The 20,193-nt window shown below is 39.1% G+C and overlaps 1 protein-coding gene across 4 annotated transcripts in view; it reads left to right on the forward strand.

Annotated features, from left to right (window-relative positions):
• The window catches only part of hspa12a (heat shock protein 12A), a 33,027-nt gene extending 21,862 nt beyond the window's left edge, over positions 1 to 11,165 (forward strand). For 2 of the 4 annotated variants that reach the window (XM_028007763.1, XM_028007764.1), the window contains 5 exons: positions 1,478 to 1,564; positions 5,544 to 5,648; positions 5,738 to 5,996; positions 7,107 to 7,210; positions 8,156 to 11,165. In XM_028007763.1, coding sequence (XP_027863564.1) covers positions 1,478 to 1,564; positions 5,544 to 5,648; positions 5,738 to 5,996; positions 7,107 to 7,210; positions 8,156 to 8,787 — 1,187 coding nt within the window. In that variant the 3' untranslated portion in view covers positions 8,788 to 11,165. The remainder of the gene's footprint in view (positions 1 to 1,477; positions 1,565 to 5,543; positions 5,649 to 5,737; positions 5,997 to 7,106; positions 7,211 to 8,155) is intronic. The other 2 variants (XM_028007765.1, XM_028007766.1) reach the window with 1 other exon arrangement.
• Positions 11,166 to 20,193: the final 9,028 nt, after the last annotated feature.

Genomic DNA, 20,193 nt, shown 5'->3' on the forward strand with positions numbered 1-20,193 from the left:
AGTGTTGAAAAAACCCCTGATATTCTCATTTACATTTTGTTAAGAAAATGCTTGTTCAAAATGATTTACACACTTTTCATGAATAAATGGAAAACACCTTTACCAACATCACAGCATGCAAACCCTTTTTATAATTGCTTAGCAGTGTTTTGCATGGTTTTGATTATTTATGTTTGAGTTCCAAATTTTGGACATTGGATAGGTTCCTTACCATCACCCTAATCTGTTGGGCTACACCCAAACATTAATATTACTTACAGTTTAAAGAAACATGGCCATTATATTAAAATATTACTTCAGCTCTAAATAAGTCAGGATTATGGATATGAAAAGAATTTTGGACCAGCTGTACATGTCTGTGAGTAAAATGTGAAAAAGGCATCAGAGGTTACATTTTACAAGAAGTTCATCTGGATATTTTTATAAATTTGTAAAAACTTCTTAAAATGGTGAAAACAAGAAAAGCATTGCACAGTATCACATAACAAAAAGAACTCAAAGTATTAATGCAAAGGCCAACTGATGCTGGTAGTACATGACCTGCATCTTCTTAATGTTGAGGAGTGCTGGGTGTCTAAATGTCAATGTTATCAATACCACAGCAATTATTGGTATTGGATCGATACTGGTGCAATGACATGGATGCTTTTGTGTTTCTCTTCTAAATTTGCAGGTAAGAAGGGAATTATTCTAGTCTTTTTATCCTACATTGTGTTATATTGTTGTTAGTTCATTGAATATTTTATTTGCCTAAAATATTTGCCCTGAATTTTTATCATAATCAACCAGCTGAAATCAAATCACCAAAATATTCAACAATAATGGCATTTCAAGAAAAAGTATCGGTATCGGACCTGGTATCGATACTAGCCCTGCATTTACCTGATATTGGATTGATACCAAAATATTCAGGTTTCTGATAGATAATGCACTTTTGCTTCTCATTTAGAGAACAAAATAAATATCCTGGTTGTTTTACTAATGAAATTCTTTTTTTTTTTTTTTTTTTTTTTTTTTTTAGTAACTTACTAAATCCTAAATAGATTTTTTTTGTCCTTTTTTTATTGTTTGACCTCAATCCCTTTACATCAGTCAGGGCATGTATGCACATTGAATGGATTAATATAGGAAACTGGATGTACATGAGCAGCATATTTTTCCTTTGCATTATTGTCTGTAGAATAAACAACAAAAATACAGATTTATATGCTTAAAATAAAATCTAAATACAAAGGAAAGGGATCTCGGCGTAATATTGTAAAGCAAATTTGCTTATACTGAGTTAAATGATAATCCATGTTCTATCATATAATAGAAAATAATCCCTTTATTATGTAATATGTAGATATATATCTTGTATATTATTAAATTCTATAACGTGTTCACCTGAGCTTGCTTTACGCATCACTTCCTCACACAGCAGAGCTTCCTGCCTTCCTGACACTCATTGCAAAATGTTCTTTCTGTTAACAACCAGCTAAGGAGCATGCACGGCGCAACCGGCAGAGCCGCACCTTTTTGGTGGAAAATGTCATAGGGGAGCTTTGGTCGGAGCTGGAAGAAGGTAGTGTCTTTCTCTTCTTCTTAACTTTTTCTTTCTGGGTCAGTGTGCTTGACTGAGTTTCTGCTGCACAATTCAATTCAGAAAGGCATGTTGATTATTCTGTGAAACTAACAACCATTGCAATGCCTTATTTGTTTGCATTTTTTCATATTTTTGCCCTCTTTCTGGCGTGTTTTCTATGTCTTAGGTGAGCAGCATGTGGTATGACTCAGATGAGATTACACTATTGAAGACAGAGAGTCACATGTTTACCCCTTGAGAGATCTTATTCTTTTCTTCTTTCTTTGCTAAAAGTGTGAAAATGGTCTCCAATTCAGTTTATATACATAATTATTCACTTGAGAAAATACAAATTCTTGGATTTAAAGTTACAATTTATTTAATCTTTACCAGGTTCTAAGCTGATTCATATCCAATATGTGTGCAAAACCACCCACCCCTCCCAGTCTCTACCATATTATTTATTACCATACGTCGAAGAAGCAAAAATTAAGATGCATTTATTAAACTGATTACACCTAAATCACTAGAAATGCTTAAAGTACACAAACTCTAGCATTTAAAAGCAACATAAAGGGGGCATTCTTTCTTTTTAGCGATACAGGAGCATCAAAGCACAGCAAGCGTAATCTAAGGAAACGCTCCTTAAAAGCAGATTTATCCAGTCTTCATCCAGGTAAAGTTCAGTTTGTTTATTGGATTGTGCAATTGAAATTTGAATAAACATGCCATATTGTCGATTTAACAAATGTATTAATTTAGCAAAAACTGAGCTCGGTGGTGTTTGTGAGAACTGTACACAGTCTCCTCATGCTGGTCACCAGCTTTCACAAGTTACCCGGTGAACACACTGCCTCCACCAAATACAATTTGCCTAAAGTTTTTCATGGGAACAACCCAAGCACAAATGTACTCACTCTTTGTACCAAATATATAAACTTTTATTAAAAAAAGAAAAGTTTAAAGCTAAAAGTGTCACTGTAATCGTAGCTGGAAGCTGTTTCACAAGAGTAGGGTCAACTTTAATGGTGTGGAGCCGTCTTTTTCAACTTTGGTCCTCAAGTCACTCTGCCCTACATGTTCAAGGTTTCCCCCAGAAAAATTGCTAAGCCCGATGGTTGGGCACTAGGGCAGTCATTCATCCAGCGTCCCGTCGTGTTTTTGAGTTAAAAAATGTTTCAACTTGAGAGGAAATTTCAAAATATCACTTGGTAATTGTGTGTTATTAAAAGATTGGAAGATGAATCCAATATAAGGTCTTAAAACATATTTAAAAAATTTAAAATAACTTGAAAATATAAGCAGTGCTTAGCCTGGTGGGGGCACAAGTAAAGCCTGGTGGCCCGCCAGGATTATAATACACTGGGGGAAACCCTGGTGCTTTAGATGTTTACTTGTGTCAATACTCCTGATTTCAACTGATGGCCGATTTACAGACTTTTGCTGAACTGCGATCATCTGAGTCAGGTGTGTTAAAGCAGAGACATCTAAAACATGCAGAGCAGTGTATCTTCAGGACCAGTGTTGGGGGACTAAAGCACAGAGACGTCAGCTGGAGGACAAGGCATTTTGAATGAATGAATGAAAAAGAAACTCTTACACTGAGAGGTGGCCAAAGAACATGGAATGGAACTGTCCAAAACAAAGCTCAAGCATGAACATGGAAAACGTCCAGAAACCTGACCTGAGACCCCTGAGTTACAGTGAGTTTCCAGGCAGAATGAAAGGCTTAAATACACACAGGAATGAGTGGAAATGACAGGAAACCGGCGGTGCTAATCAGACGAGAAAGATGAGCAGCTGAGTGAACATGGAGGCAGAGGACAATGGTGAAATGACATGCAGCTGGGCAGGGGAGCAGAAAGCAGGCTGAGGGAGAGGCGATAAACAAAGCAGAGTCAACTAAAACAAAAAACAACAAAAAAACTCCTGCAAATAAAAGTCAACAGAAACACTGATCTAAAGAAATGGGTCCAAAACGCAATCAATGAGAATAAATGAACAAATGGAATTAACTAAAATAGCGAGATCTAACAACAACAAAAAAAATCAGTAAAAACATAATCTAAACAGAAAAATAATAGAACTACGTAGCCTGATAAGTAAAAGCTTTATATTGCAATCTATTCTTAGATTATCTAGGAATTCTTCATTGAGAACATTGACCATTGAGATACGATAGAGCTTAGTTATTTGAACATTTATAATAAAAATTTTAAACTCCATGCTGGATTTAGACTCAATTTAAACAATTGTTAGTCTACTTCAGAGGTAGAAAAAAAAATATGTATCAGTTTTTTCTGGTCAGTTTGTTTTTTCCTAAAGACCTGGTAGGTTGTTGTTGCTGTGGCATGTGTTCTCCAATCTTTAGACATTTACAAATGGACTATTTTTGATTGCTGACATTCTCATGGATGTGGATAAGACAATAAACATGCTCGAAAGCAGAAGATGGTAGGTTGGCAGTTTCTAGAAAGTGAGCAAGTTTGGCTGCTGGCGGACATGATGTTTCCATGTCGGGTACAGGATTTGAAAACATTGAACAATATTATTCATTTGCTTTCACAGCAAACATCCAAGAGCAAAAAGACCCAAGTACCAGAGGCTTTTGGTCCAAAATCCTCACAAGAGCTTGGGCTTGGTGAGGATAGTAAAGAATTGGACAAACAAGCTTGACTTGAAAGATGTTGAACAGAAAATATCTGCCCTAAAATAACGTCCACTGAGAAAGGGTAGTTCTAACTAAGTCTAATGCAAGATATCTTGATGATTATTTGGTGAATAATGAAAACTAAAACCATCAATTGGCCAGCACAACAGTTGACTACCATGGAGACTAAATAAAGGCTGGTTGCCAGCATTTTTTAGATGGATGAATACATTTGACAGATGCCGTTTCATCATGTGAATGAAGGCTGTGCTTCATCAATATCCTCCTGGCAAGACAATTGCAGTCTGGCCTTCAGAGGAATGCAAGAAAGGACAAACCAGTAGGAGTAAAGTATACTCTAACAAATAATATGTTTTAGTGTAACAGCAAGCTCCAGGAGAATAGTGCAAGTGAGTATGCCAACCTGTGGTGAGAAACTTGAATTTGATAGGCCACAACAATGGATTTAGTGTATTCACAAACAAACATTGCCTGATATTGAGCAATAGTGGAAGTTAGTTTTCTGGGAAATTTGTGCCACCTGATTGCAACACACATCTTTATGGTTGGGCTGCACAGTAACGCACTGTTGCCTTGCAGCAAGAAGGTCCTGGGTTCGATTCCCGGCGTCTTTCTGCACGGAGTTTGCATGTTCTTCCTGTGCATGGTGGGTTCTTTCCGGGTTCTCCGGCTTTCTCCCACAGTCCACAAACATGACTGTCAGGTAAATTGGTCTCTCTAAATTCTCCCTAGGTGTGTGTGTGGATGGTTGTTTGTCTGTCTCTGTGTTGCCCTGCGACAGACTGGCGACCTGTCCGGGGTGACCCCCTGGACAGGGGTTCCTGTCTCTCGCCCGGGACGTTAGCTTGAGATAGACACCAGCACCTCCTGACCCCACTAGGGACAAGGGTGTAAGAAAATGGATAGATGGATGGATCTTTATGATTGTCCTCTACACTAATATTTTGAAAATGCTTTTCAAGCTATCATTGAAAAATGACAGCGTGGATGAACAAGTGACTGTTCAAGATGAAAATACAACAAACTACGGAGCAAAAGAGCAAAGACAGCCCAAATTTAGGGAAAAAAATAAATAAATCTTTCCAGGATTTACCAACAAGATAAGGTTGATGACAAAACTTATTTTCTCAAAGCACATCTGAAAGCTGGAAGCTGATTAAGTAAGAATGTTATCAAACTGAATAAGAATTCAAAAGCAGTCCCTGTGTGTTGGAGCAATCCTTTGAGGAAGGATGTTGGTAGAGAACATCCAAGTTGCATGACTTTGGTTTGCTGCTACTTTACAATTGCTGCTTGTCCTCTTTGCAGGTGACCGTTATGTGGTAATGGACTGTGGGGGAGGAACAGTGGACCTGACTGTCCATCAAATCCGTCTTCCAGAAGGACATCTAAAAGAACTCTACAAGGCCTCGGGTAAATTGTGTGGGAAGAAGCTACTTTTAAAGCCAGTCATCACATTTATAGTTGTGTGATTCCTCATGTAAGCCCATGTTTTTCTTTAGGTGGACCTTATGGCTCTATCGGGGTTGATTATGAATTTGAGAAGTTGCTGTGTAAGATCTTTGGCCAGGATTTTATCGACCAGTTTAAAATTAAGAGGCCAGCCGCCTGGGTGGACTTGATGATTGCATTTGAGTCTCGGAAGAGAGCGGCAGCTCCTGAGAGGACCAACCCTCTCAACATCAACCTGCCTTTCTCCTTCATCGACTACTACAAGAAGTTCCGGGGTCACAGCGTCGACCACGCTCTGCGCAAAAGCAAGTGAGTGTGAACTGAAACACTGTAGGAATCATATACGACGCTGATCAGATGTTTACATGCATTCATTGTGGGCATAAATTTCATATTAAGTTGGGTGTTTAACGAGACATTTGTCTAGAATGGAGACCTCACACAACTTGTGACATCAATAGATCTAAAACATCATAAAAGAATGGCACAAGTGAATAATTTGTCTAAATTATAACTGCAGGGTCAACTATATATCACCAACGTTTGGATAATAACTGTTTGCAAGCAGTAGAGAAACCACACATTCTGTGGCCATCAAGAACATCAATAGTTTACCTGAAGTGATTCAACTTAGAGGTATAGTTCGCAGATTTATAAACGTCTTGGGGCAAGTGCCAACTTCTATTTTGGAAATGAGAAATATCTTTTGCATCCTCCTAAAAGACATGAAAGCAATAGCTTGAAGAGTAAAAAAAATATGTTTAAATAGCTCCACCCATTCCCTTGGATGTACTCTTTTACTTTATTACGTACTCTTTTAACTTGAGCAATATGTTTCTTCTGACTGGATGTAATATTAGCATGTTGGAGAAGCCCGGCCCACATCCTGACATGACTCTGGTGGTGGGATCTAAAGATTAAGCATGATGGAAAGGAGATAATTGAAAGAATCATTTTCAACATTTGCCTTTTTAATAAAATGTCATTTTTTTTAAAAAAAGTATTCATTCACATTGTTTCATTATCATTTAATATCTGTACCTTTTTCATTTCCAGTCAGAACAAACGTCTTTGTAGAAAGAAAGTCATTTCAAGTGGAAAACTGTGAGGGTCTATGAAGAACTTTGTACTTGACTGTAAATATTCACTAAAATAGTTTCCCAGTTTAATTGCTGCCTCTTTACTATTATTATAGCCATAATGACTATAGTTATGCTATATCTCAATAAACACAAGCTTTATTTTGTGTGGTTTGACGGGACAGTTGACCCGCTTCCCCTGCCGTCCGACCGTGACATCTGCCGCGCTCTGCCTGAGTGAAACAGGACGGTTCATGACAGAAGACAAAAGAAAGAAGATTTATTTTACTCAACTTTGCTGTGGACTTTGCATTAAGCAGATTTTTCTTCTCTTCCTTAGTGTGGACTTTGTTAAATGGTCATCTCAAGGGATGCTGAGGATGAGTCCAGATGCAATGAATACCCTCTTCAAACCGACCATAGACCACATCATCCAACATCTCAGTAAGCTCCCCTTATGAGATCAAACATTAAAAAATCATATGTTGCTGCCTAAGAACTCTATTATTTCTAGACAGAGCAGCTCTTGTAAGAATTGTTCTGCGTATTGTGAAGTAATTCTTGAAACAAAATTATTTCCTTAAGTAGTTTTTGTTCAGTAGGCCAGTTTCCTTACAGTAAGACGGATAAGTGCCACCTAACAAGAGCGTACGCCCTAAAACCACTGTGGATCATTGGTTGATTCCTCAGCCAAGGTAAACATTAGCTGCATTTCCATTAGCCACAGGATTGTGCAAATTGAAAATACTAAAATAAATTTGCATAAGGGAAACACAGGAATTTTTGAAAAAAAAACAACTTGTGTTTTCACACAAGTCACATGCTCACCAACCAGATATTACTTCTGATCCATGTATCAGAAATCCATGTAAAAACCGCCGACTACAAATTCCCCAGAACGCTTTACACGTATCCGCTCCCGGGTATCAGGGGCTTGTTGCCGATGTCTCCTCTGATGGCTGATAGTTGATGAGTGCTAGCTGAATCACGAACATAATCTTGTGTAAGTGTTTACATCCATCGTAAACATCCATCGAACCATGACACGTGATGTCATGGCTCTAATGACATCACGTGAATAAGCTTATTCACGTGGGGTTTTAATTTAATTTCTTATTTAATGGAAACACAGCAATTGCAAAATTGTGCGGGGGGGTTTGACATTAGCAGGCAGGGGCGCCGTATAGGGGGGAGAAGTTAGGACAATTCCTAAAGCACTTCAGGCTGCAGTGTGAAGGCAGCCTAACTGTGCCATCATTAATTTACTTTAACCCTGCTTTTACTATGGGATTTTCCCCACTGAATCAATTAACTCAACATCATCACAGTAATGAGTTTACTTTGTTTTTTGATAATCTCGTTCATTTTTTTTTTTTTTGCCTTCTCTAGCTGAACTCTTTGAGAAGCCAGAAGTTAGCGACATTAAGTTCCTATTCCTGGTTGGAGGTTTTGCTGAGTCCGCCCTGCTGCAGCAGGCTGTCCAGAACATGCTTCAGGGCCGCTCCAGAATCATCATCCCGCACGACGTTGGTCTAACCATCCTGAAAGGTGCTGTGCTGTTTGGCCTGGACCCCAGTGTCATTAAAGTGCGTCGTTCACCCCTAACATACGGGGTAGGTGTCCTTAATCGATTCGTGGAGGGCAAACACCCGCCGGAGAAACTGCTGATAAAGGACGGAACCCGCTGGTGCACCGACGTCTTTGATACTTTCATTGCTGCTGACCAATCTGTGGCACTGGGTGAGATGGTGAAGCGCAGCTATACGCCAGCCAAGCCTTCCCAGCAGGTTATAGTTATCCATGTTTATTGCTCGGAGAAGGAGAGGGCAGGGTTTATCAGCGAGCCCGGGGTCAGGAAGTGTGGGACGCTTCGCTTAGATGTCAGTGGAACAGAAAGTTCAGCGCCACGCCGTGAGATCCAGACCCTCATGCAGTTTGGTGACACAGAGATTCGAGCCATGGCTATAGACGTGTCCACAGGACGCACCGTCAAAGCTAGCATCGACTTCCTAAGCCACTAAGGCTCGTATGAGAGCCTAGCTTCCAGAATCCCCAGAAGCAGTAGTCATGAAAATTCAGCTTCCACATAACAACTATGAATAGTACTAGAAATTTGCAACATATAAAATTCCAGGCTCAGATACGTTTGGTTGAAGAATGTTGATAGGCTTTGACATGAAACCCCCCAAAATGTTGGACTGTAGCATTTATGGTAAAAGGATCAAATAGACAGTTTGCTTCAGCTGTCGCTGGTTCCCATGTTTTCACTTTCCTTACTGAGGAGCTCTGTTCTGCTAAAAGGCTTAAAGCAAACACTGTTCTGAGAGCCCGGCGCTGAGGCAGGAGCTCTGCGTTGTCAGGTTTAAAAGGGAACGCCGTCAACACTTGTCCAGTTCTGATTTCTGTTCTCTGAATTCTTAGTCATTAGTATTATTGCACGTTACCTCGCAGTCCACTGCAGAGGCGATCCACACACGAATCATAACCTTCACGCAGAACTCCTATTCACACACAAGTTTTATTTGCTACAAATTCCCCAGAACGCTGCACATGTAGCCACTCCCAGGTATCAGGGAGCGGCTAACTTTCCTCATCATAACTTTCCTCTAAGTTATGATTGATGCTTTTTTGCTTTTTTACAGTATCTCATAGTCCAGTGTTCAAGGCACGTTGTGCAAAAAAAAAAAACCCACTGTAGGTCAGTGTGAAAACTTGCCCTGCGGAAATGTGGTGGTAAGTTTTCCATACTTGCCAAACTTTGCTTTCCAGTTGTAACAATAGTTAAGGTTCTTGGTATCATTTGGCATCAGGTGCATTTAGCATAAACAATTTTCCAACTTTTCCCAAATGCAATTCAATCCATTTAAGACTATATAGTGCAGGTAACAATTATCCCAAGTTATTTCCAGGGAATGTCAATGAAAGCAGCATTATTTTTAAGACAGCAGTGGATCAGAATGGCTCATCAATCTGTCTTCATGGAGTCCGAGTCCTAAAGCTACATTAACTATTAGTCTTAAATGAATTCTGTTAGTGTCTGTAATTATTTCGTTCTTAAAAGTTACACTTTTACCAACGGTCTACTCGTGTAGCCCCTATTCAAAGTGGAGACGTTTGAAACACAACATTTAGTCTGATCTTCTTGAAAAACCTTTTTTTTTTTCCAGACTAAGCAGAACGAAGCCGGTAACGCTGACGTCTGACGGATTCAAGTCGTTTCTTACAAAACGCTTTCTCGTTTCAACACGCCGTCCGCTGGGATTTACGTCCATATGTTTGAGAAAACATGGAACAGATTTTCAGTCTGGTTCGTTTTCAGCCAGCGTACGCAAAATGAGTTCCTCAGAATGCTGATGTCAGTGTCAATTTCTTTTCTATATTAACCAACTATTAGCCACTATTAATCAAATAAGTACTCCTATCTAAGAGGAAATAGACAGAGCTTTCACTAACATTGTTGTATTGAACCCAGCTGCAAGCAGCTACAGTTTACAAAAAAGTATGTTAGTGGCCTAATTAACCAGACTGAACAAAGTTGCAAAATTATGACTCATATAAATATATATATATATTTACTTTCATATGGACCAGTTTCACTGCAAATAGTTTAATATTTAGTCAATGCCAAAACTAGGTTAATAAAACCGATGTTGATCATTGCAGACACATTTTGCACATGAATCAGCCGTTTGCTTTTTGGCTTCCTGCCTGTGTTTGCAGGATTGTTGTGACCTTAGTTCACGTTCCTCTACTTTGGATTCCTCTCTTGAACACAACAGATCGAATCCAACGGAGTGCTGCTTTATGTGAGGAGAAATAAACTCGAAAGGGAAAACTGCAAACTGCGCTCCAAAGTCAATCTGAAACGCAAGAACAGCCTTGACTGACCCTCTTTTTTTTTTTCTTTTTTTTTTGCAAACTGTGAACAGCTTTTGGACGCAGCGCTTCCTGCTTGGCCGAGCTTTTGATTCAGGTAGAACTGGGAATAAAAACGTGCAGGCCAGATCATAATAATCACTTTTATTTCTAGAAATACACTATTTAAATATTGTACAGATTGTTCTAGCGCTGTCATAGCAGCTTTTGAAATAAGAGTGTGCGCATGTGTGAGAACGAGTGCGTGTGTGTGTGTAGCATCGGCATTTCTAGAAAAAATATTTTCCTCCCCTCTTATGCTTGTGCGACCAACGCGGATTTCTGTTCGCGTTGCGAAATTTGAAATGTGATCTTGATCTCTGCAGACATAAACAAAACTTGGAAACTTGAATTGTTTAAAATTATGGCAATGAACAAATCTGTGCTTATGATCAATAGCAGAATTCTTTGTTGCAGAGTAAAATAAGGCACTCCCAGGGAGGAAGGAACAATAAAGAGCACAGAGAGAAAGGTGGGAAGTTCATGAAAGTAATAAAAGAGGGGTGAGGAGAGACAGAAGGACACCAGGGGAAAGACGAAAAAGAATTGTTTATAATCTCTGGCTATTTTTTATTTTTTTGGCTGTGCAAGTTTATAAAACAAATCACCGTGACATTTTGCATCTATAAGCTACGGAGCCAACTCAGAAAAAGTCCAAATAGTTTGGATGTATTTTTTCTTTCTTTCCTTCTTATGGAAAGTTTCTGTTTATATCGTAGGTATGTGGTGCATTTCTGTCCTAAATAAAAAGATTTAAAACTTCAGATATTTCACAAGGTACGGAGCCCCCTAGGGGACATGGGGAATTTTTTTTCTTTTGCGTTCCCTCGCAATACTTTTGCGTTCCCTCGCAATACTTTTGCGTTCCCTCGCAATACTGTACTGGTCAGTTATGCAGCATAATTGAACACTGCAAGCCTTTCTTACGGTGGGCGCCGTACTTTCTGCTTTAATGTAAGGTTATGTGAGGTTTTTCCATGAATGTTAATATCTTTTTGTGAAATATCTGAAGTTTTATATCTTTCTTTAGGATAGAAAGGCGCCACAAACCTACGATATAAACAGAAACCTTCCGTAAGTAGGAAAGAAATAAAAATACATCCTAATTTGGACTATTTCAGAGTTATTATCGCGGGTAATAAATCATCTGACAGTTTTGATTGTGTCTCTGTTGTGTTCGTAGTCTGAATGGTTTAAAGAGCTGCTTTCAGTGCCGCTCCATCTTCGCCTTAACAGACATAAACATACAGTAAGAAATCGCCTGCTCCTGTCATATCAATGATTACTTATTTCATTCATATGGCTCTTACAGAGCCTCAGTGAAAACTTGTTTATTATTATTAACTGTTTGGTGCAAAACACTGATTGAAAATCGATTTATTACTGCATGTTTATGTCTGTTAAGGCGAAGATGGAGCGGCACTGAAAGCAGCTCTTTAAACCATTCAGACTACGAAAACAACAGAGACACAATCAAAACTGTCAGATGATTTATTACCCGCGATAATAACTCAGAAATAGTACAAATTATAATGTATTTTTATTTCTTTCCTACTAACGGAAAGTTTCTGTTTATATCACAGGTTTGAGGTGCCTTTCTATCCTAAAGAAAGATATAAAACTTCAGATATTTCACAAAAAGATTCATGGAAAAACCTGATGATAACCTTATAGTAAAGCAGAAAGTACGGCGGCCACCGTAAGAAAGGCTTGCAGTATTCAATTATGCCGCATGAACTAATGAGTAAATTATTCCGAGAGAACACAAAAGAAAAAAAAAAATCCTCCATGTCCCCTGGAGGCCTCCGTAGATGTGCATCATGTTAGAGGAAATATTTTCTTGATCCAGTTTCTTCTTTTATGGTACTGATTCACATCTGGATCTCCACTTTGTCGTGGATTTTTATACAGACTTCATTCACAGCAGCTAGCAGGCACAGTGTCTCGGCTGTGGTGGTAATAACAACATGTTACCTTGACAACGCAGCCATGTTTTCATGAGGTTTTCACAGCCTGCATCTAAACTTCTAAAACTCCTCCTCAGACAGAGCGTTAGGGTGGATTCTTTGCACATTAGAGAGACATGACTGTAGAATAAACCACAGCATTTGCACACAAGAGTCATTGAGCAGAGTTTTGTTTATTGAAGCAACAAATCTTATTTCTAGATAGAAAGAAATGTTCATTCTTAATTTGGAGTAAAATTAGCAAATCATTTGTGTGTTACGACATTTTTTTGACACTCGTAAATAATCCAATTCCATGGAGCTGTTAGTCTGCTTGTTTTTCTTGTAAAAGGACTGAGGCGGCATTAGCTATAACTTCTTATGCAAATTTCTCCAGATCTTTTTTTTTTTTTTCAGAGGACTTTCTAAAAGTCAAACATGATATTTGGAAAATATTAGGACAGAAAATGCAGAGTATTATTTTTACCTTCTGATCCATATACACTTATGAAAAAAGTGTATGGATGAAAACCAATGTGACTTAAAGACAAAGTATGCACTCATCACTGACATGTTTACCTCCTACTATCATGTAAGCACCGCCGGCTTAATTTAATCAAACAGGTTTTTTTTTTTTTTTATCAAATCAAATCAAACATTTCTTTTCGTTCCCATTGTGCTGTTTGCCTCTGAACAGCATGCTATATCTATGTGCCTTTATGCTGCTAATATGGCTGTTTTTCACAGAACCTCTTCCTAAGTACATATTTAGTTCAGTTTCATAATGTCGCTCCAAATCAGAACCAAACATCATCCGAGGGCCTCTTTCCAAGGCATCTGCCATTCAACTCAATCGATATTAAACCCAATTTATCCGACTGGAACACAAGCGATTGTCACTCCGGTGCCGGTCCCGGAGGAGTGAATGCTGCAAAACAATGACTCAATGCAATCTGATGGGTTTCTTTAGGCACTTTCTAAACTAAATTGAAGAATTAACTGAGTTTAACGCACTGTTTCGTAACTATGTCTCATAGGATTTGATGTGTGATTGAATTGAAAGGATTTTCTCTGTAAAGTGCCTCGAGGCGACATTTGTCGTGAGTTGGCACTACATGAATGAAGTGGACCGAACTGAACTGAGTTCAGTTCATTTCGAGGGGGAACAGCTGGGTGTCGAATCGAACAGCTGAATGTGTCTCCGTCCGTGTCACCGTATATTAGCTAGTGCCATAATTTTTGCTTTTCTTAGTTTCTAACGATAGATCTTTCACAGACGTACTTGTCAGAGTAGTGTTTGATTTATGGCGATGTTTGACAAAGGAATTAAACGCAGGGAAGAAATTAGCAGTAAAACACTGTGTGAACACTTTTGATACCACAGATTTTTTTTTTTTAGATTTCAGGACAATATTTTTAATTATTGTATGATTATTTCTTCTTTTTTCTGCCACAGCAGATAGAACTGTCTATGTTAATTTTAGGGCTTATACATTTGATTTTATTTCTGGTTATGTATTGAATGTTATAGAACTGCAATAGGAAATTCAGTTTCAGTAGGGAAGACATCTGTAATTCCTTGGTAGGACAAACACACACACACACACACACACACTGCTTTGAAGTCAAAGCAAATTAGTCCACTGATTAGGTTGTGGGTCAAAAAATTGGAATGGCACTGAATTAGTTTTGCACATTTGATGCATAGAAAGTGCAGACAACAAAACAAGACAGTTTATACCCATCAGTATTTTAAAGAGACTTATGTTACTTTGAAATTAATATCAGCTTGTTTAGTACTAACTGATAGAGGTTTTACATGACTAAAGTATTAAACAGTGTGAAAAGAAGGATAGAAGCAGAGAGACCTTGTCCGAATGGGCTTAATGTTGTTAAAGATGCTAAAAGTCATCGCTACAGCTGCATTTTCTAAACTACTGAATTGTCCAGGGAGTTGAGCTATAATCAGGAAGTGAAAAGATTATTATTTCATTTCAAAGTCAAAAGAGTCAAAAGAACGATCCAGAGTTGTCAAAGTTTGACAACTTTGGGATAATTTGCAGGTACAGTTTTTTTTTTCCTGTTAGAAGCAATAAGTAATCCACCCATTCAAAACGACTGTCTGTGAAAACTGCAAAAAAAAAAAAAACACACGTTGAGAATCGCATAAAGTTTGTTAAGTAAAATCTGGACATGTCGGTTAAGGGCAAATGAAGAAATGCGCCTGAACATTCTTGACAAAAGTCCAAAGATCCAAACGCGAAGTGAGTGTAGCTTTCCCAGAATGACACCAGAACAAACACGCAGCCCAGGAAACGCTCTAGTGGTTTCAGAGAAAGAAGGTGAACATCACTAGAGTGGCCCAGTCAGTCACCTGACCTTTATTTATTTGAACACATATGAAAAGAACTGAAAGTCAAAACACATAGAAAGAAGACTCAGAGTGTGTAGGAAGAGGTCAACATTGTACTTGAGCAATGAATACTACTTCTTTTTTCCACACAGGATGTTTTGAGGTTTTCACAACCAAGAAAATAGTTTTCACAAGGTCATTTTAACATTCTATGTACATTTAATAATTAGCCACGTGCCACTCCAGTGTTTTACCCCCACTACTTTATTCGTGGGGCTGATTTGCTTTGATCCGCTTGTGAGCGCGGGAGTGTGTGTGTCAAAAAAAAACTTGCAAAAATCTTTTCTTAACATGTAGCTCTTGTAAATTCTTGACTCAAGTCAAGTCTGTGACGTGGAAACGCCGAAACCTTCCTTTTACCCGGAGTCAGAAGAACCACGGGCAAAAATCAAACGATCACTTTCAATGTAATCTGTCAGAGGTAAAGTAAAGCTTTTAGGTTTAGTGTACAAGTTGAACAAACTTCAGGAGCCTCCTCTCGCTTTGGCACTCTTTCTGTACCGCATGATTTGCATGAGCCTCACTCGGCATGGCTAAACAGGAAGCTAATTAGCTTTACAGATTCACAAATGTGCTGTCTACTCAAGGTTAGCCCTCTCACTTGTCTCTGTGCCCACAGCGTATAGCCTTACTTTTGAAGAACCAAATGAAGCCATGTTTGTATTGTGTTATGAAATGAATAATTGCTGTATATTTTTTCATCTTTATGTGATGCACAAGTTACTACAGTGTAGCTGCTTTAATCCTAATCTGTGACAGATCTACTCTTGTTTAGTGAAGGGCGTCTTTGGTTCGGCCAGTCTTGAAGTCCGGTGGTTCACTGGACGTATTTATGAGGGAGCAGCCTAGCAAGCTTATATCTCATGCCTCAGGTTATCTGCTTATCAACATCTAGAAACATTTCTGTAATGAAAAGATCTTAAACAGAAGGAGTGAGCGGGATCACTCAGCCACACCGACCAGCTTCATAACCTACATAAACTTTTAGTGCTATTTGTGAATGCACAAAAGTCTTAGCTATTTTTCTTATATGTCTTGTCTTGATTCACTCATTTGTTCAAGCGCAGTTTCGCGGTGTCGATCATATTTTGCATTAATGCCCCATCACCAGCCTGTCACCAATAAAACAAATATGTATTTCAAAATGTTGTGCTTGGTCTCTGTTCAGCTGATTTGCATTTTTTACGCCGATTTTGTCGACGCTCGTTGAAATCACGTCGCAGCAAACGTCCGAATCGGAGCCAGCAGAATACCGCTTCACGATGTAAGACATTTTGTTCAACAGCAGGTATTCCATGGGTTTACATACAATGCGCTGAATAAGAAGACACATGATGTTTCTCACTGTCTAACATTAAACTGGACCAAACGTTTCTTATTTTAGGTGAGGTAGGATGAACCAAATGATGTCTATTTGCGAAATGCCACAATGATGAGAAAGGGAACATGTCATATATTTATTTATTAATGTCTTCAAAATCAGACGCTTGCATACAGATCGATTACTAGTTCTTTAAGCAACCAGGGAAAGCGATGATGATGCCATAGCTTTGGCAACTTCTGATAGGCTAATTGGAGTCACACCTGTGGACCTATTGAAATCTGTACAAGGCTGGTTTATCCTTAGAAATAACTTACCGATGCTTACAGCGTCGTGGTCATCTGTTTAAAACTATTATATGCAAACATAGAAATGATGGGAATGTCCAACCATCATGTGGCTCAGGAAGGAGAGAGGTTCTGTGTTCATAAACTACAGTAATGTCTCTTTATACAAAATTGTATAATTGAACCCAGAGCATGAGCCAAAAACCATCCCAGCTGTGAAGCATGAAAAAGGTGAAACCATGAACTCAAGAGAATCTGTGGGCAGAGCAGACAGGTTTTGACGCCGCCACAATGCCGGGCGAAGAACGTCACCACTGAAAAGCGTAGAACCGGAAGTGTCACGCTTCGCCCTAGCACGACCTTGTTAGCTTAGCATAATAGAGAACATCGTCAATTCACGTCTGAGGCTGCTTCAAGAAAATGTAAGACCATCTGAAATAAAATTAAGCTGAAGCAGAAATGGACCCGCCAAGTAAAACTTTTTTTTTTTTTTAATTGTTGGAACAAATAAGTATAAAGTCCATGGACCTAGTCAAAGTCCAGATTTTGGTCCCACTGAGATCGGAGGCGGGCGGCACATGCACAAAGCTCGTCGAAATATTTTGTTCCGCTGAAAGTGGGAAATTGAAAGTAAGTGACCAGAGTCAGAGAGTAATTATTAAAAAACGAATCTCACCGATGTTACTTCAGCCAAGCAGTAGAACCGGCTGTAAGGGAGCAGGGTGTTCATTGTTCCTCCGAAAACATTTTGTTGTTGCCCTTTGTTTAATGGATAAAAGAAGCTGATTTTTTTTATATTTACCTGTAATATCTTTATACATCATTTAACATTTAATGTAGTGACCGTTTTGAAGGAATCTTAGAACAATGTAAAGAGCAAAGGTCAGAAAATCTTTTATTGACTTATATGGATTTCATGCGTCTTGAGCCGTCAGCAGTTGGAAATGAACAGACGTCCAAGTTCACTAGATAAACCACGGAGTGACTGAAGCTCTCGTTTAAAAATGCTGCTGTTGTTTGTGTAACACCTTATTTAAAAACGGTTATCGAAAGATTAAAGAGTGGAGTATTGCTTGACTCTATTTAAGGCAACACTGCCATCATGTGGATATAAAGAGGAATGCAACCTAAAATATTTCATAGTCGCATACAAAATAGAGTGATTCCTCAAAGAAAATGGGAAAAGTGGGAATTCTTTTTTGCACTTCAGTTTACTTTGACGACTTTGTACAACTTGAAACTTAAGAAAAGGTCATCCTAAAATATGTTTAACATACTTTTGCATACTGACGTGTTAAAATGTCAAGTAGCTGAAGTATAATTTATGTAATCCTTCACATATTTCATCACTGTGGTGAAATAAAAATCAATTTTGCTTGTCCTTTTTATACATTTAAGACGTATAGAAAGTGTACCTCAATGAAACAAATATTCCATTAATGTGTTAATCAAGTTTACTAAGATATCTTACTTATTACTTTTAGTTAAGCAGTAAAAGACATTCCCAGTACATTAAAGAGCTATTAAGGAGCATTTTCCTGGATGTGCTAAATGGGATTATTACATAGAACATGAAGACCAACGACATCACGATAACCAGACAGCTGAGATAGACACGTTATCTCTTTGGATCAATGTGTGTCATTTATTCTTCACCCGTAACAGCAGTAAAAAAAAAAAAAAAAAGTAGACCGGTTCAGTGGACAATGCAAAAATAAGTCAAAAGGATCAAATCTGATCCATCCAACTGCATGTAGGACAGTTAATATTTTTAATTACCTGTGACGGTAAGTTACGTCTATAGAGTCTTCTATAACAGAGGTCCCTGGTTCTCTGCCCAGGGTGTTTCACACATTGCCCTGGTGCCTCACACCTGATTTAAATGAATGTGTAATTAACTGGCTTCTGTAGCGCTTGATGGCATGCAGAGCAGGTAATCCCTGCTGGGATGAATAAAGTAATTCTTCTTCTTCTTCTAAAGCAAACCTTTCAATCAGGTGTGCTGGAGATCTCAGGAAGGATTCTGGTGAGATTCAGGTCTGGATGTTTGTTTGGACAATCCAGGACATTCAGAGAGTAGTCCTGACGTCACTCTGTAGAGATCTCGGCTGTGTGCCTTGGACTGTTTGGTCTTCCAAAAAAAAAATTTTTTTTAAAACATCAGTCTGAAGTCAAGAGACTGATGGAAACGCAAAAGGAGGTCGTTTTTGAACATTGCTGCATGTATCTCTTCCCTATGTCCTGACCAACCTGCCAGTTCCTGCTGCTGCATGATGCTGCCACCACCGACAGCATCAACCCCGGTGCTGAGCCATGCCCGGTTTCCTCCAAACATGGCGCTGGGCGTTCACGCCAAAGAGTTCAATATTTGTCTCATCAAACCGGAGAACCATGTTTCTCATGGTCTGAGAGTCCTTCATATGCCTTTTGGAAAACTCTCCCTTTTTTCTATTTCTACATTCAAATCCAGAATATGAACTGAGACAGAAATATAGTAGAGGACTGGAAAGGGCAGTGGAGGTCCAAAGGAAAATTTTTGTAAGACACTCATTTTGCAAAATTCCTCCTCCGAAAGAAAACACACACACTGGCGCGTGCACACATTTTTGGAAGTTTGGAAAGAGCAAAATAGTAATAATAATAATCAATTTTATTTATAATGCCTTTCATATATATCAAACTGAAATCTCAAAAGGCAAATTCACATGCTGGTGATGGTGAGCAATTGGATTGTAGCCACATCTGCCCTGGAGCAGTTTGAAAGAAGCGAGGCTGCAATTTGGCGCCATCGACCGTTCTGACCAAAACCAGCAAGCGAGGTGGGTGACGTGTCCTCAGGTGGGTGACGTGTCCTCGGGTGGGTGACGTGTCCTCAGGTGGGTGACGTGTCCTCAGGTGGGTGACGGGTCCTCAGGTGGGTGACGTGTCCTCAGGTGGGTGACGTGTCCTACCAGGGACACAAACAACGAGGGCAGGCAGACTGGCGATCCACTGACTGCACCTACCGCCGTCAGTTTAACAAAAACAGCATAAAAAAAACTGATAAATTGCAAAGAAATTTTTTTCTTAAAATTTCTTTTTTAAATGTTATGAAATTCCAGTGGTACTTTAGCTGCTTAATGCATTTTTTTTTATTTTATAAATATGTTGGGGGGGTTTTTAAATTTCTGCCTTGATAAGACCTGGAATGATTGAAGAAAGGTTGGCGGCTGCAGGTCGGGTCTATTGAGCCTGAAGCTTCAAGGTATAAAAGTTTCCTTTCACGCAGGCAAAGAAACAGGTCAAGGATTTATGGTTCATATTTGTCATTATGTTCATGTAGCGAAAATTTTGTTGGCACTCAAAAAAAAGACAAAACAACAACTATCCATCCATCCATCCATCCATCCATCCATCCATCCATCTTCTTCCGCTTATCCGAGGTCGGGTCGCGGGGGTAGCAGCTTCAGAAGGGAGGCCCAGACTTCCCTCTCCCCAGCCACTTCTTCCAGCTCCTCCGGGGGAATCCCGAGGCGTTCCCAGGCCAGCCGAGAGACATAGTCCCT

This window comes from Xiphophorus couchianus, chromosome 22 (genome assembly GCF_001444195.1).
Source record: "Xiphophorus couchianus chromosome 22, X_couchianus-1.0, whole genome shotgun sequence".
Classification (NCBI taxonomy): Eukaryota; Metazoa; Chordata; class Actinopteri; order Cyprinodontiformes; family Poeciliidae; genus Xiphophorus; species Xiphophorus couchianus.